At 39.5% G+C, this 12,397-nt stretch overlaps 1 protein-coding gene across 5 annotated transcripts in view; it reads right to left on the bottom strand.

The window, feature by feature from the left end:
• Window positions 1-12,397, bottom strand: part of TNFRSF19 (TNF receptor superfamily member 19) — a 54,884-nt gene that overhangs the window by 31,732 nt on the left and 10,755 nt on the right. For all 5 annotated transcript variants that reach the window (XM_081860583.1, XM_081860581.1, XM_081860579.1 and 2 more), the window contains 2 exons: window positions 5,187-5,285; window positions 2,442-2,552 (listed from right to left, as the gene is read on the bottom strand). In XM_081860583.1, coding sequence (XP_081716709.1) covers window positions 2,442-2,552; window positions 5,187-5,273 — 198 coding nt within the window. In that variant the 5' untranslated portion in view covers window positions 5,274-5,285. The remainder of the gene's footprint in view (window positions 1-2,441; window positions 2,553-5,186; window positions 5,286-12,397) is intronic.

The following is a 12,397-nucleotide window of genomic DNA, read 5'->3' as shown; positions in this document are numbered from 1 at the left end:
GTGACTCCATTGAACAAGGGGAAGTGAATTGTTGTAGTGAATTCCATAGCCATGAGTTAATAATACAAACACACATGAAGTTTATTTCCTCTTCTTCCCTCACCCCCTCTCTCTCCCAAACAGCCCTGTCTCTCTTCCCCGTACCCCACTTTACTGGCTTCTCTATCAGGGCTTGGTCTAGTCATTTCATTGCTGGGACAAGGGTCCACCCTAGAAGATGCCATCTACCAACTGGAGACAGCAGTAGAGGAAGCCACCCAGGGGCATGGACGAGCCACCCCATTCCTTTCTCTCTGCAACCACATTCTGCCCCTTCTCAGTGCTTCATGCGACAAAGTAAAAGAAAACATAAAACCCTGTGTATTCCTAAGCATTTGAGTATTTTACTTGGGGGTATCATGACCCCCAAAGACTTTTCAGATATATTAATCCAACAGAGTGACAGAACTGGAGTAGAGGCAGAACTTTTAAGTCAGTCAGCCTCACTGACTCAATCTTCTGCTGCTCTCTTAGCAAAATATCCCAGGCCACGGAGGGCTGGCAGAAGGGGGGGGGGGGATATGGTAAGAATATGAAGGACCAAATGTGATCTTCCCAGAAGAAGCTCCAGCAAGGAAGCTGGGCAGAGAATGACAAGTCTTTTCCTGTGAGAACCAAGGCAACAGCCCCCTCCTCATTCTACCTCCCCAAATCTCTCAGTTCTGTAGTGAGCTTCCACCTGAGCCCATAGTAGAGGAGAGCAGCAGCAAATCAGCTGAGAAAGGAGAAAGCTGCAGCCTGAATGAAACTCCTGTTCTGCCCCAGCAGGAAAGTGAAGAACAGCCAATGCTTTGATTTATACTTGCATGTGAACATGTATCTTACATGTGTATTCACTGTAAGATACATGTTCACAAGCAAGTATAAATAAAATGTGGTTTTGGAGATCTTTAATATGGAGGCAGTTGTGTACCACAGGAGTCTGGATGATGCAATGGTAGAATGATTTGGAAATTAGACAAGGTAGAAATTGGAAGGACAGGTAAAACAGCAATAGTTATCTATTCTGAAGAAGTAGGGAGAGCAGAAAGACACCATTCCATGAGTTCCACCATAGCCTGCAGGTGTGAAGTAATGACTTTATATTTGGGTGGTCCTGTTTTGCTTCCAAACTTACAGGCACTTGGCCACCCAAGCAAATGGGAGAAGACTCTGCCCCTGGAGATCTAAGTACCATAGGTTGTTGGACAAAAATCAGGTAAGATTTTAATGAGCAACGTTGCTCTGAGGTGTCAGAAACTGAAGAGCTAATATTTACCATCTATCCAAAGATAAAAGATGAAAAGAAGCAGTTAACCAAGGGAGAGGCTTTCACAAAAGATGGTTAGACAACCCTAAGTAAATCTAAGCTGAGTCACCACCAGAATATCGCAACTTCTGTCATGAACTCTCAGTGTACTATGGGAAACATCTTGTCTATGGGAAACATCTTGTCTAAAGGACTATTATCAGAATTCATCCGCATTTGGATTTGTTGTTGTTGAGCTCAAATTAGGCAAACCAACCATGGTTAAGAAAAATCCACTGGGTTTGACCACAACCCCAAACTTTAGTTTAAAAAAGACACAATTTGTAAGCTAACAAGAAACCATGGATTCACTTCTCGGTTTGCTGTTAACAACAGCAAGTTGCCTAGGGTGGGTTCAGATGTTCAAGCAAGTCACAACAAATAATTATTTAGCTTTACATGCAAATGCAACCAGTCTGTAGCATAAAAATACTTTCTGCTCTTCCAAGTGGCAAAAAGCACATAGCAGCAGTATTAAATGTTATTTATGACACTCATAAGATGCACAGCTTTTCATTTAACTAAAAGCAGTGAAGAAAGGGTGTAATGTTCTTTAAGAATAAAATCTCCTACTAAATTTTAAGCTTGTGGATGCTCTGAGCAAATAAGTTCAAAGAAAGCAGAAACCACAAAGCTTCTGTTTTAACATTTTTACTCCAGAACCAAATATGGCTAAGAATCTAATCACATATTTCATGTTTTTGTATATAAAGGAATGGCCTAAAAGTTATGAATAGCCTCATAACTATATAAAATGACTCTGACAAAGTGTATCACAGAATATTGGTTGCTGTGAATACCAGCTGCTGTGGAACACAAATGTGAGGGTGCCATTGTGCATGTGTCATCTTTGTGGGCTTCCCATAGACATCTGGTAGGCCTCTATGGGAAAGCAATGCTGGATTAGATGGGCCTTTGGGCCTAACCTAGCAGAACTGTTCTTAAATTCTTAATACTGGGAATCTAAATCTTTTTAACAAAACACTTGCTTGTCATTTCTAAGTGCCATTTCACAACCCTCAGTGACTCAATACATAATACTCAAGTTAATCTCAATAACTGTGAAATAGGATCAAAAGAAAAAATGGTTTAGAGAATGTGAATACATGCATACCTTAGACAGTTCCATGCCAGGTCCACATTGTTTGCATAGCATACAGTTTCCATCATGATCCCTGAACTCTTGCTCTCTACAGTCTCCAGTTTCACAAATTACAGTGTTTGTCTAAAAATGAAAATATAAAATTAATTAATAGTGCTTCAGTTAATCTCTTTCTATTGGTATAATCCTACATGTCTTGCTCCTCCCCCTGGTGCTTTCAAGGTGTTGAGATTGCGCTCCCTGGCTGCAGTCCTGTATGCACATATCTGGGATTAGGTAAATGCCATCGAACGTTTGGCATCTGGCCCTTCTTAGGATCCAGAGCCTCTGACACCCCACACTGAAACACTCCATTTCAGGCCTTTTTGCAGGTTATAGTCAGTGAGAGGACCATTGGCAGTAGCCTCCAATCTTGCTGGTTGAAACAGTAACCTTACATTATTGGAGCTCTCTTTACTGGTGGATAAACCTATGCTTTATCCTAATCACCTCCAGTAGGAAAAATCTTTGAAAGCAAATTACTGATGCAACATCTGTGCTTAGATTCATTTTATCATTAAGACATGTAACTGAAATAGTTGTAACTTTTATCTATCTAATTAAATTGGTTTAGAAGCAAAGTCAAATTGGTGATATGTATCTGTGGTACCTTAAAATATAGTTAACATTTTTATTTTTGCAGTGTTTTCCTAGAAGTAGATGCTATTGACAGAAATGCACCACTCCTCACTGAAGCAAGTTGGATCTATTAGGCACAGCTAAGGAATCGTTAAATTAATTTTTTAAAGTGTACAAATATCAAAATTCTATTGACAAACAATGTAAGCTAAAATTACAAAAATCTTTAAAACCACTAAGACAAAAATAATATGCTACATCTTAGTATTTGAAATTGTGCAAAATAGGTATTTACTCAGAAATAAGTCCCACTGTATTCACTAAGGCTTACTGACAGAGAAATCTATTTAGCATTACAGCCTTACACACATAACTCCCATTTAAAATCAGTGGTACTTAAATTAACTATGTGTTTAAGTCCTACACACATTTGTGAGACAAATACACGTCATTTTCAATATTACTTCAACATTATTATTCAAGAGCATGGGTGGTGACTTCTAAGTATTGTTATTCTGCAAGTATGAGCTAGAGGTTTGCTAACCTTAACTAAGCTTGTAACAACACCACATTCAGAACTAACATGATCCTACATTCATTGCCTCTTGGTGAAGCATGAACTGCTTTGGGCTAATTCACAATATCTTAATCAGCTGAATTTTATCAATAATCTTATAGAGCCTTCCCAAACTGTTGACCTTCAGATGTTTTATACAACAGCCCCAACCAGCATGGCCAACGATTAGGGATGCTAGTTCTGGACAGTTATTCTGCAATTGCCACTGATTACTAAGAAAAACTATCTCCAATATCTTCCAAGAGGACATGAACACTTCCTCTCAAGCTTCCCAGTATTTCCACACCGTTGATCAGTTCCTCCCTGTTGGTGAGGACCATGTCCAAGATAGATGATCCTCATGTTGCTTCTTCCATTTTCTGGGAAATAAACTTGTCAGCAAGGCAATGGGGGAATTTGTTGGATCGTACATTCTTGGTGGAGTTTTGAGTTCCAACAAATATTGGAGAAGCATAAGTCTCCCATGACTACTGTATATCTCTTTGTTGAATGTTTGGTAATCTACTCTAGGAAGGCATCCAAGTCTTTAGTCTTCAGTCTTGCTTGGCTGTCTATAGCAGACACTAAGGTAACTGTTGCTTGCCTCTACAACAATTATTAGCCATATAATTTCTATCTGCCCTCCATCTTCCAGATCATGGAACTCTTCACAAGTGCATACATCCTTTACATACAATGCTACTCCTCCTCCTTTCTTGTTTGGTCTATTCCTTTTGAACAGGTTATATGCTTCAGTTTCTACATTCCAGTCATCAGTCTCATACCACCAGATTTCAATAATGCCTATTAGGTCATATTTGCCTTCCTGTTTTAAGAGCTCAAATTTGTCTTGCTTGTTTCCCATATAGTGAGCATTAGTATAGAAATAACTGAAATCATGAGTCAATCCCTCCAGCTGCTACCATCTTGTAGTTTCTTGTCCTTTAAGCAGTTTCTGGAGCACCACCTCAGTTACCTATGCATCAATGAAGCTATTATACCCAATACCAGGTGTTCCCCTGCTGTTTGTAAAATTGTCTCCCACCCCATAAGGATTTAGTTTAAAGTTCTCCTGATCAGGTTTGCAAGACTCTTAAGCAAATATATTCTTGCCAACCGCTGTGAGGTGCAACCCATATCTTGCCAGATGTCCTTCCTCAAAACAGAGGAGATCATAGTCCAAGAAGCCAAACTTTTTCTGACAACACTACTTGCGCAGCCAGTGGTTTACTTTGAGTATTTTCCTCTCTCTTCCTAGGCCACAAATGTCATCAGGAAAGGCTCTTCAACTTCCTGCCCAGAGTTTCATAGCCCATGTTATATGTCAAAGGCTGTGTCTGGCAGTATTGTTCGTACCCACACAAATCAGAAGGGTTGTGGTCAGTGGGGTTTATAAAATTTGACGACAACTCCGTCACACTGTAAATCTATGCACCTGGAAGACAGCAAACCTCCCAGGACATCTTGTTACTACTGAACACTGTTGTCTCTGATTCCCTCAGTAGGGAGTCATCTACTACCACCACTTGTGCAATCCACTGGAGCATAAATTCACAACACACATCAAGAAATTGTCTACTTACAGAACATATTAGAAGTATCAGCAACTTCAACATGCTAGAATGCCACTGTGACCTTTTTGTATCCATTTCTGAAGTCTTTCCTTTCATGAAGTACTAAATCTGAAAAAAGAAAATAAGTTTAAAACTGCAGGGTGGATGAACTAGCAGTGTTGCATCTAGGTTTGAGGCCTGCACAATGGTGAGTAATCACATATGGGAAAACTGGTAACTCCTGAAAATCTGACCTAGTCCTTACAGAACTGTTTGGGCTGTGCTACTTTAGTCTTCCACGTGCTCCATAGAGAAATACATTCCTCCACATATATACTAAATGACAGAATGAAGGGTTTTTAGCCTAGCGTTCTCCCTGCCCTCCAATATAGTTTCCTACATGCAGTAAATGTTTTCGTACAAAGGAACATTCAGTCATTTGTTCACTCTCACCTGGGATCCAAAGTGGTACATCCTAATCAGCATTACTATCTAAGTTACTGCAACTCTGAACTGTAGCAAAGTCTCCAATAATCCAGTCACAGCCACTGGCTCATCAAAAGTAAATCTCTACTGGCCATGAACAAGAGAGTTTGTTTGGTGCTAAGAACCAAGCCAAACATAAACTTGAACCAAACTCAGCACAGAACCTTTCTCTTTTCTGATTTAGAACCCCAATTCTAATTTGAAAACCTATGTTGGACATAAACATAGATAGAAAATCTGCCTGATGCACAAGGAACATAGCTAAAGGTCCACACATGCACTTGGTTTGGGAAGCAACTCATTGAGCCAGCATTTGGCTAGAATGGCATGCAAATCTCTCTAATATATAAAATATCACATTGTCACATTGCACATTGGCTACACAGACAAGTGGCAGTGTGCTGAGCTGCTGAGCTGGTGGGTGGGAGGATCCAAAGGACAGAGACAGACCCAGGAAATGTGAGCAGGAGGGTAGGCAAGGTGAGGAAGAGGGATCTGGAGGATGGAGATATGGATGGACAGGCAGCCAAGACAAAATTAGAAGGAAGAGGAAAGAAGAGAAGGGAGCCATGTGCAAGCAAGTGGCTCAGGCAAGCAAACGAGCAATGGCAAGAGCTAAGGGTTTTTTGTTTTTGTTTTGCCAAGGTGTAAAGAGGAATAGGTGAGGTTGGTGGGTCTTGTCATCTGGGCAGCCCTGGCCCTCCATACACACTGTCTTAGCTTGCGACCTGGGTAGGTCATTTTGGTGCTGCAAAAACTATGTGGGAAGAAGCAAAAAATCAACTAACTATACTGGAATAAAACTGTTAGCAAAGGAGGGACAACAAATTTGATACAGCTTTTCTTATATATAATTGGTCATACACTTTAAAAGTGTATGCTATCTTTTTATTATGATCCAAATATACTACTTTTATATATCTATATCCAAGGCTGAAAAAGAGCAGCCATATAAATAATGTCTGAATACGAGGTACCCATCCCATTCTTCAGTCACTTATCTCCTCCTCACACTCAGACTTAGGGCTCTTGGGTTCAAGGTGAGCTGCAGCAGTCACTTCCAATGATTCAAAGAACCACAAGTGCATATAACTTCAGATATGCAAATAGTCCCCACAAGGCCTACTCAAAAAAATCTTCATCTCATTTGTGCCCAAAGAGCTATGTGCACAGCTCACATGATTATGTGCTTGATTTCTGGGTCTGCTGATCCCAAGGGCTAGATGATAATTAATGTTATTGTTGGTAACAAGGCAACTGGCAGACTGTAATGCAAAATAAAACAAATCACTATTATAATGTCCAAGTGCACTCCTTTTTTCTAGGTTTCCAGTTTCAAGAGGCCTTTCATAAAATCCACCAGTACAGCACACTGGTGATGCATTTTTACAACTTATATGCTTAATTATGGTATTTGGAAATTCAAAGGCTGGTAATGGTAAACTAAACTACCGGTAAATAGGAACAATTGTGATATATGGCAATACTATGATAATAAAACTGTACAACAGAACAAGAGGTAACCAACTTTTTGGGGCCCATTTGCAAAAGAGCTAGATCTGTCAGTTATTATCTGATCCCATCCAAAGGCTTGGACTAACTAATATATTAAAAGAATCAGAAATTAAACTAGTATAGAAAAAACATCATAGCAAGTATTCTATCAGGTACTTTCTGGAGAGCAGAAAGGATAGGGTATAAATTTAATAAACAATAATCATGCTAAGATAATGGAATGAGTCTTACTGTATTTACCTGAAAAAGACTCATTCCATTGCTGATCCACAGTGCCCCTCCCAATTGGCTAGTCACTTCTCAGGTAGTGGGACAGACAGAAAGGCTCCTTCCACTGGCCTGCTTTGACACATTTGTACTTTTTGTGCCATCTGCTCTAAGTTTTTCCAATCAATAACTAAGGGAAGGATCTAAATATAATAAAAGTAAATTCCGCCTCTGTACCCAATTATCTCTGGTTAACAAATGCCAGCAAAATAATACAAAAAGCTATGTGTACATATTTTATATTTTTTTATTAAGCTTTCTACAGAGATATTCTTTTCTTATGCAATTCTTTGAGTATTTTTATATTGAATAGCAAATCTAACATCTTCCTATGAACATTGCCAAACCCAGTACCAGTGTCAGGAATTTCACATGCAGAAACTAAGTTGTACATTTCAAAAGCCAAACATTTCACATCGCATAATTCTACTACTAGCCTAGTACATCTGCTCATCTTGCTGTGAACTCTAAGCCGATTGCCTCATCTATATATTGAAGAATTACTCAGCCTTCAAAATAGAGCAATTAATCAAAAGGCTCTGAGTTGAAGTTTACAACTGCTGGAACTTCCAAAATGAAGTCTGAGAACATCTGGATATTAAATTTCAGAGAACTCGTTTAGCCTCAAAAGTTGCAAATTCTCTTCAGTACTTTACAGCAGATATGTCTGAACTTTCTAATCACACAAGTTTTATAGGCACTTTTCAATTCACAGAAACATCTCAGGAGACGGTTCAGCTAATATACGTAGGAAGAGTATTCAATGTAGCATGCAGTATGATCCCTGAATTGGAATATGCAGTAATAACATAGTGCTTTTCACAAAGAAAATTAGATTAAAAAATAAAAGGACTGGAACATACAAATAACTGACTGACTTGCCTGGAAGCAAGTCTTGAAAGGAATGAAACTGTGCCAACTGCGTGTTTCCTGTTTCTGTCTCCAGTTCAAACATTTCTGGTTTAAAAACAGACATTACTGCACTTAATAATAGGCTGCTATTGGGCAAATTTGTTCTCTACTGCTATCAAGTGGCACTGTACTGATGTCAGTTGGACACAAGCCATTCAGTCTATCCTTTTCCTGTGTATACAGAGAGCAAAATATGTCCAGAAATGTTGTATCCCAAATCCAACTAATGTAGACATTTTGTTTCTACTTATTAATATTAATAATGAGTTTTAATTAACAATATAAAAACTTTTTCCCCTACCAAGGGATAGCCACATCAACATAAAACATTCATTAGAAAATACTGTTTTGCAAAGGAAATGAATGTTTCTGCTAAATTGTCCAAATCCTAACTTATGCTGTGATCTGTCCCCATCCACATCTGATAGCAGCTAGTAATATAAGCACATGAGTGCCTAAAGAGAAGTATCTCCCAAGTTTGTTTTAAGTATAACAAAAGAACAATTTTAATGTGAATGTGGCCATATATCTGGGATACATAATCCTTCATAACTTTTAAACCGAGTTCCAAAACATACATCAGTCTGCATGTTGTGGTGGGCAGCATTATATTTTGTTTTTCCATATGTAAACATGCAACAATTTAAAACTACAACACCTATTGTTTCAGCCAGTCAGACTCCATGAAGTTGGACCTCTATTTCTCATTTTCATTCTGTATGGTTTAGAATAACTAAAAACTGTTATTCCATTACATTGCTTTAGAAAAAATGGTCACTAAGCATTTTAAAAACCTTGTATAGCCCATATCACTAACAGTATGAACACAGTATGTGAACTGCCCTGAGACTGCCGGGTATAGGGTGGTATATAAATTCAATAAATAATAATAACATGACAAATAAAAATGATCAGCTTAAGTTAGAGATAAAATATCTTATAAAGCTTGAAATATTCAAAAACCTCAGACTTCTTATGCTATATTCTGTTTGTAGTGCATGCAGAAAATGAATAGGCAAACAAATAGGTTGTAAGGTTTTTATAATTATTTTCATAGCGCTGTCAATGTGCATATTGCTTTATTTTATTTTATTTTATTGTTGTTAGCCCCCCTGAGCCCAGCTTCGGCTGGGGAGGGCGGGATATAAATAAAATTTATTATTTATTATTTATTATAGTACTTTTCAAAGTGGAAGCAAAGACAGATCTCTTCCTCGAGGAACTAACAGTGCAGTCCTAGGCAATATACTCACAAGCCCCACTAGTTCAATGAAACTTTGTCCCAGGTATGTCACGTATAGTTTGCTCCCTTACAAATTAGGTTTCTTTTGGGTAAGTGGGTAGGGAAGACAAAGAGAGAGAGAGAGAGAACAGTGTGGAGGGTCGTAGTATTAAGTTGACATGTTCAATCCCCCTGCCTCTATTCGTCTCCCCACAAAGCTGAAGTACCACATGCTATGTCAGTATGGTGTTGTGGTTAGAGTATTGGCCTAAGACCAGGGAGACCAGGATTCAAAACCCCACTCAACCATGAAGCTCACCGAGTGACCTTGGAACAGTCACTGCCTGTCAGGCTAACCTACTTCACAGGGTTGTTGGCATCCATCTATCTCAATAGACAATGGAGTGTGCCTCCAGGGATGAAGTCAAACTGCTGTGTTAGCAGCACTGAAGTGACCTTCCCAGAGCACAAGCCTGGGCAGCGTGTATGGAGGTCCTGGATTGGCGACAAGACACCTCCTCCCTGGCCTTGCTGATGTGGTCCAAAGGAAAGCAGAGCAACACATTTGGCACCAGCTTGGCTGCAGGAGTTGCTGGAAGGAGGTACCATCCAATCATCTTAGGGACTCCACTCCAGATTTGTGTAGGGTTTATGGTACTTCTTAGCCTTTTGTTCTTCTGAAGTTATCCCGCAAGGCCACGGAGGTTTAGGATCAGTGTTTTCCTTCTCCTAGATGGGCTACCTTCCCAGGGTGACAAACCCCATCTGCCCCTCTCACTTCCCTCTACAGAAAGTCCAGAAACCACCTTATTGACCATTGGACCCACTGTTGGTCTTGTCTGCTCAATCTGCCAGAGACTGTCTTCATAAACAGAAGCAGCCCCTAACTCACGAAGGGTTTGAGATCCATCAGCTACCCTCAGCTGGTTTGATGGGATTAAAGAAGGGGCAGAACTATGTGCGCTACCTTGAGCAATAAATAAGTAAAAATAATACCACTAACTATTCAAGCTAACTATGCTTTGTTGCTTTACTATTACTGCATTTCTATTTGTAAGTGGTGCAGTGGTTAGACTATTAGAATAGGACAGGGGAAATCAGGGCTCAAACCCCTAAGCCGTGAAACTAACTTGGGCCAGTCACAGTCTCTCAGCCTTACCTACCTCACTGAGTTGGTGTGACAGATAGATAAGAACATTCAGGGGTAAGTAGTTTCAAAAGCAGAAACTAAGCTTAAAATATAGCTTTCATATAAATTGTGTGTATGCCAACCCTAATTTCTTAAAATCAAAAGCATCTGTAGGAGTCTGAAATCTTATTTGGAGAATCAGATTTGGGAGAAGAGAAGAGTCTGTTTAATACTTGTTGTTTTTCCACTTAGCATTGTCCTCAGGCTACCCAGGAATTCTAAATGAACTGGTGGGGATGCAAGAACCCCACCCCACCCCAAGTTTAAGCAGTGCACAATAGCTAGTATAAAAAGGTAAAGGTAAAGGTAAAGGACCCCTGACAGTTAAGTTCAGTTGTGAATGACTCTGGGGTTGCGGCACTCATCTCGCTTTACTGGCCAAGGGAGCTGACGTTTGTCCACAGACAGTTTTTCCAGGTCATGTGGCCAGCACGACTAAGCCACTTCTGGCGAAACCAGAGCAGCACACAGAAATGCCCTTTACCTTCCCACCAGAGTGGTACATATTTATCTACTTGACCTTTGATGTGCTTTTGAACTGCTAGGTTGGCAGGAGCTGGGACCGAGCAATGGGAACTCACCTCATCGCAGGGAATCGAACCGCTGACCTTCCGATTGGCAAGCCCTAGGCTCAGTGGTTTAGACCACAGGAAAGAGCTATTTTAGGGATGCCCAAAGTATTTGGCATCCCCAGTGGGATTGCAATTTTTTAATTTGGACCCTTACACCATATCACAAAATAATTTTTTTAAGCCCCCTTAGTTTTGAAAACACTGGGCTAAACAACAGGGAATGGGTTTCACTGTTGAGGAAACAGTAAATATGAGCAACTTCAAATGTATTGGAAGTTTGTTATGGCTGTACTGTTTCTTGATTAGTGTTCTGGATAGGCTTAGCTACACTGAAATCATAAATTGAAATGGTTGAAATTACTGTACTGTCACTCTAAAATGTTTCTGCTATCATCTAATTTCAGGTATTCATGTGTGGTAATTTGGTATAATTTCACTGTATGCATTTCCTGATCTTACTTTACAGCAAATATATTTTGTATTTATGACAATTACATACAGTTAACACAAGGAAAACACTATGGAGCTAATAAGCCAGACAACACAACACAAACAGCTCAGGTGGATAACATAATACGTATTTATGTAGCTACAAGAAAATATAAACAGATGTCATGGAGATTAGCTTCTGCAATTAGCAAAATACAACATGTAATAAATCAATAAATCTATCCCACTCAGCACCTCCTATCTGCTTCCCACAGCCTCCTCAACTTATAAACCTAGTTGCACAAACTTGACATCAATAAAGGCTCCTACATTCATATCACCAATGTATTTTCTTTAGATTTCACATGCAAAGAGAAGAGGAACAATGTATAATAAAAAGATACTTGACTATTGAGTCCTGGCCTCCTTGACACATAAGCTTTTGATAAACTATTACGTCTCACACTTTCCCCATGCAATTCTTACGTTTGAGAAAAGATTAAAACCTCCACTTATCCATACTATTTTAGGCACCAGGGGGAAAAAGAATACCATAAGACGACTAAACAACAACAACAATGCAAGTGCAGAAGATGGCCAGTGTCAATAACATAGAATTGCATGAATCTACACTCCTTATAAACAACAC

Source organism: Podarcis erhardii, assembly GCF_964252035.2.
Source record: "Podarcis erhardii genome assembly, chromosome: 4".
NCBI lineage: Eukaryota > Metazoa > Chordata > Lepidosauria > Squamata > Lacertidae > Podarcis > Podarcis erhardii.
The sequence above is the reverse complement of the archived record's forward strand: the minus strand, read 5'-3'. Positions and strand labels throughout refer to the sequence as shown.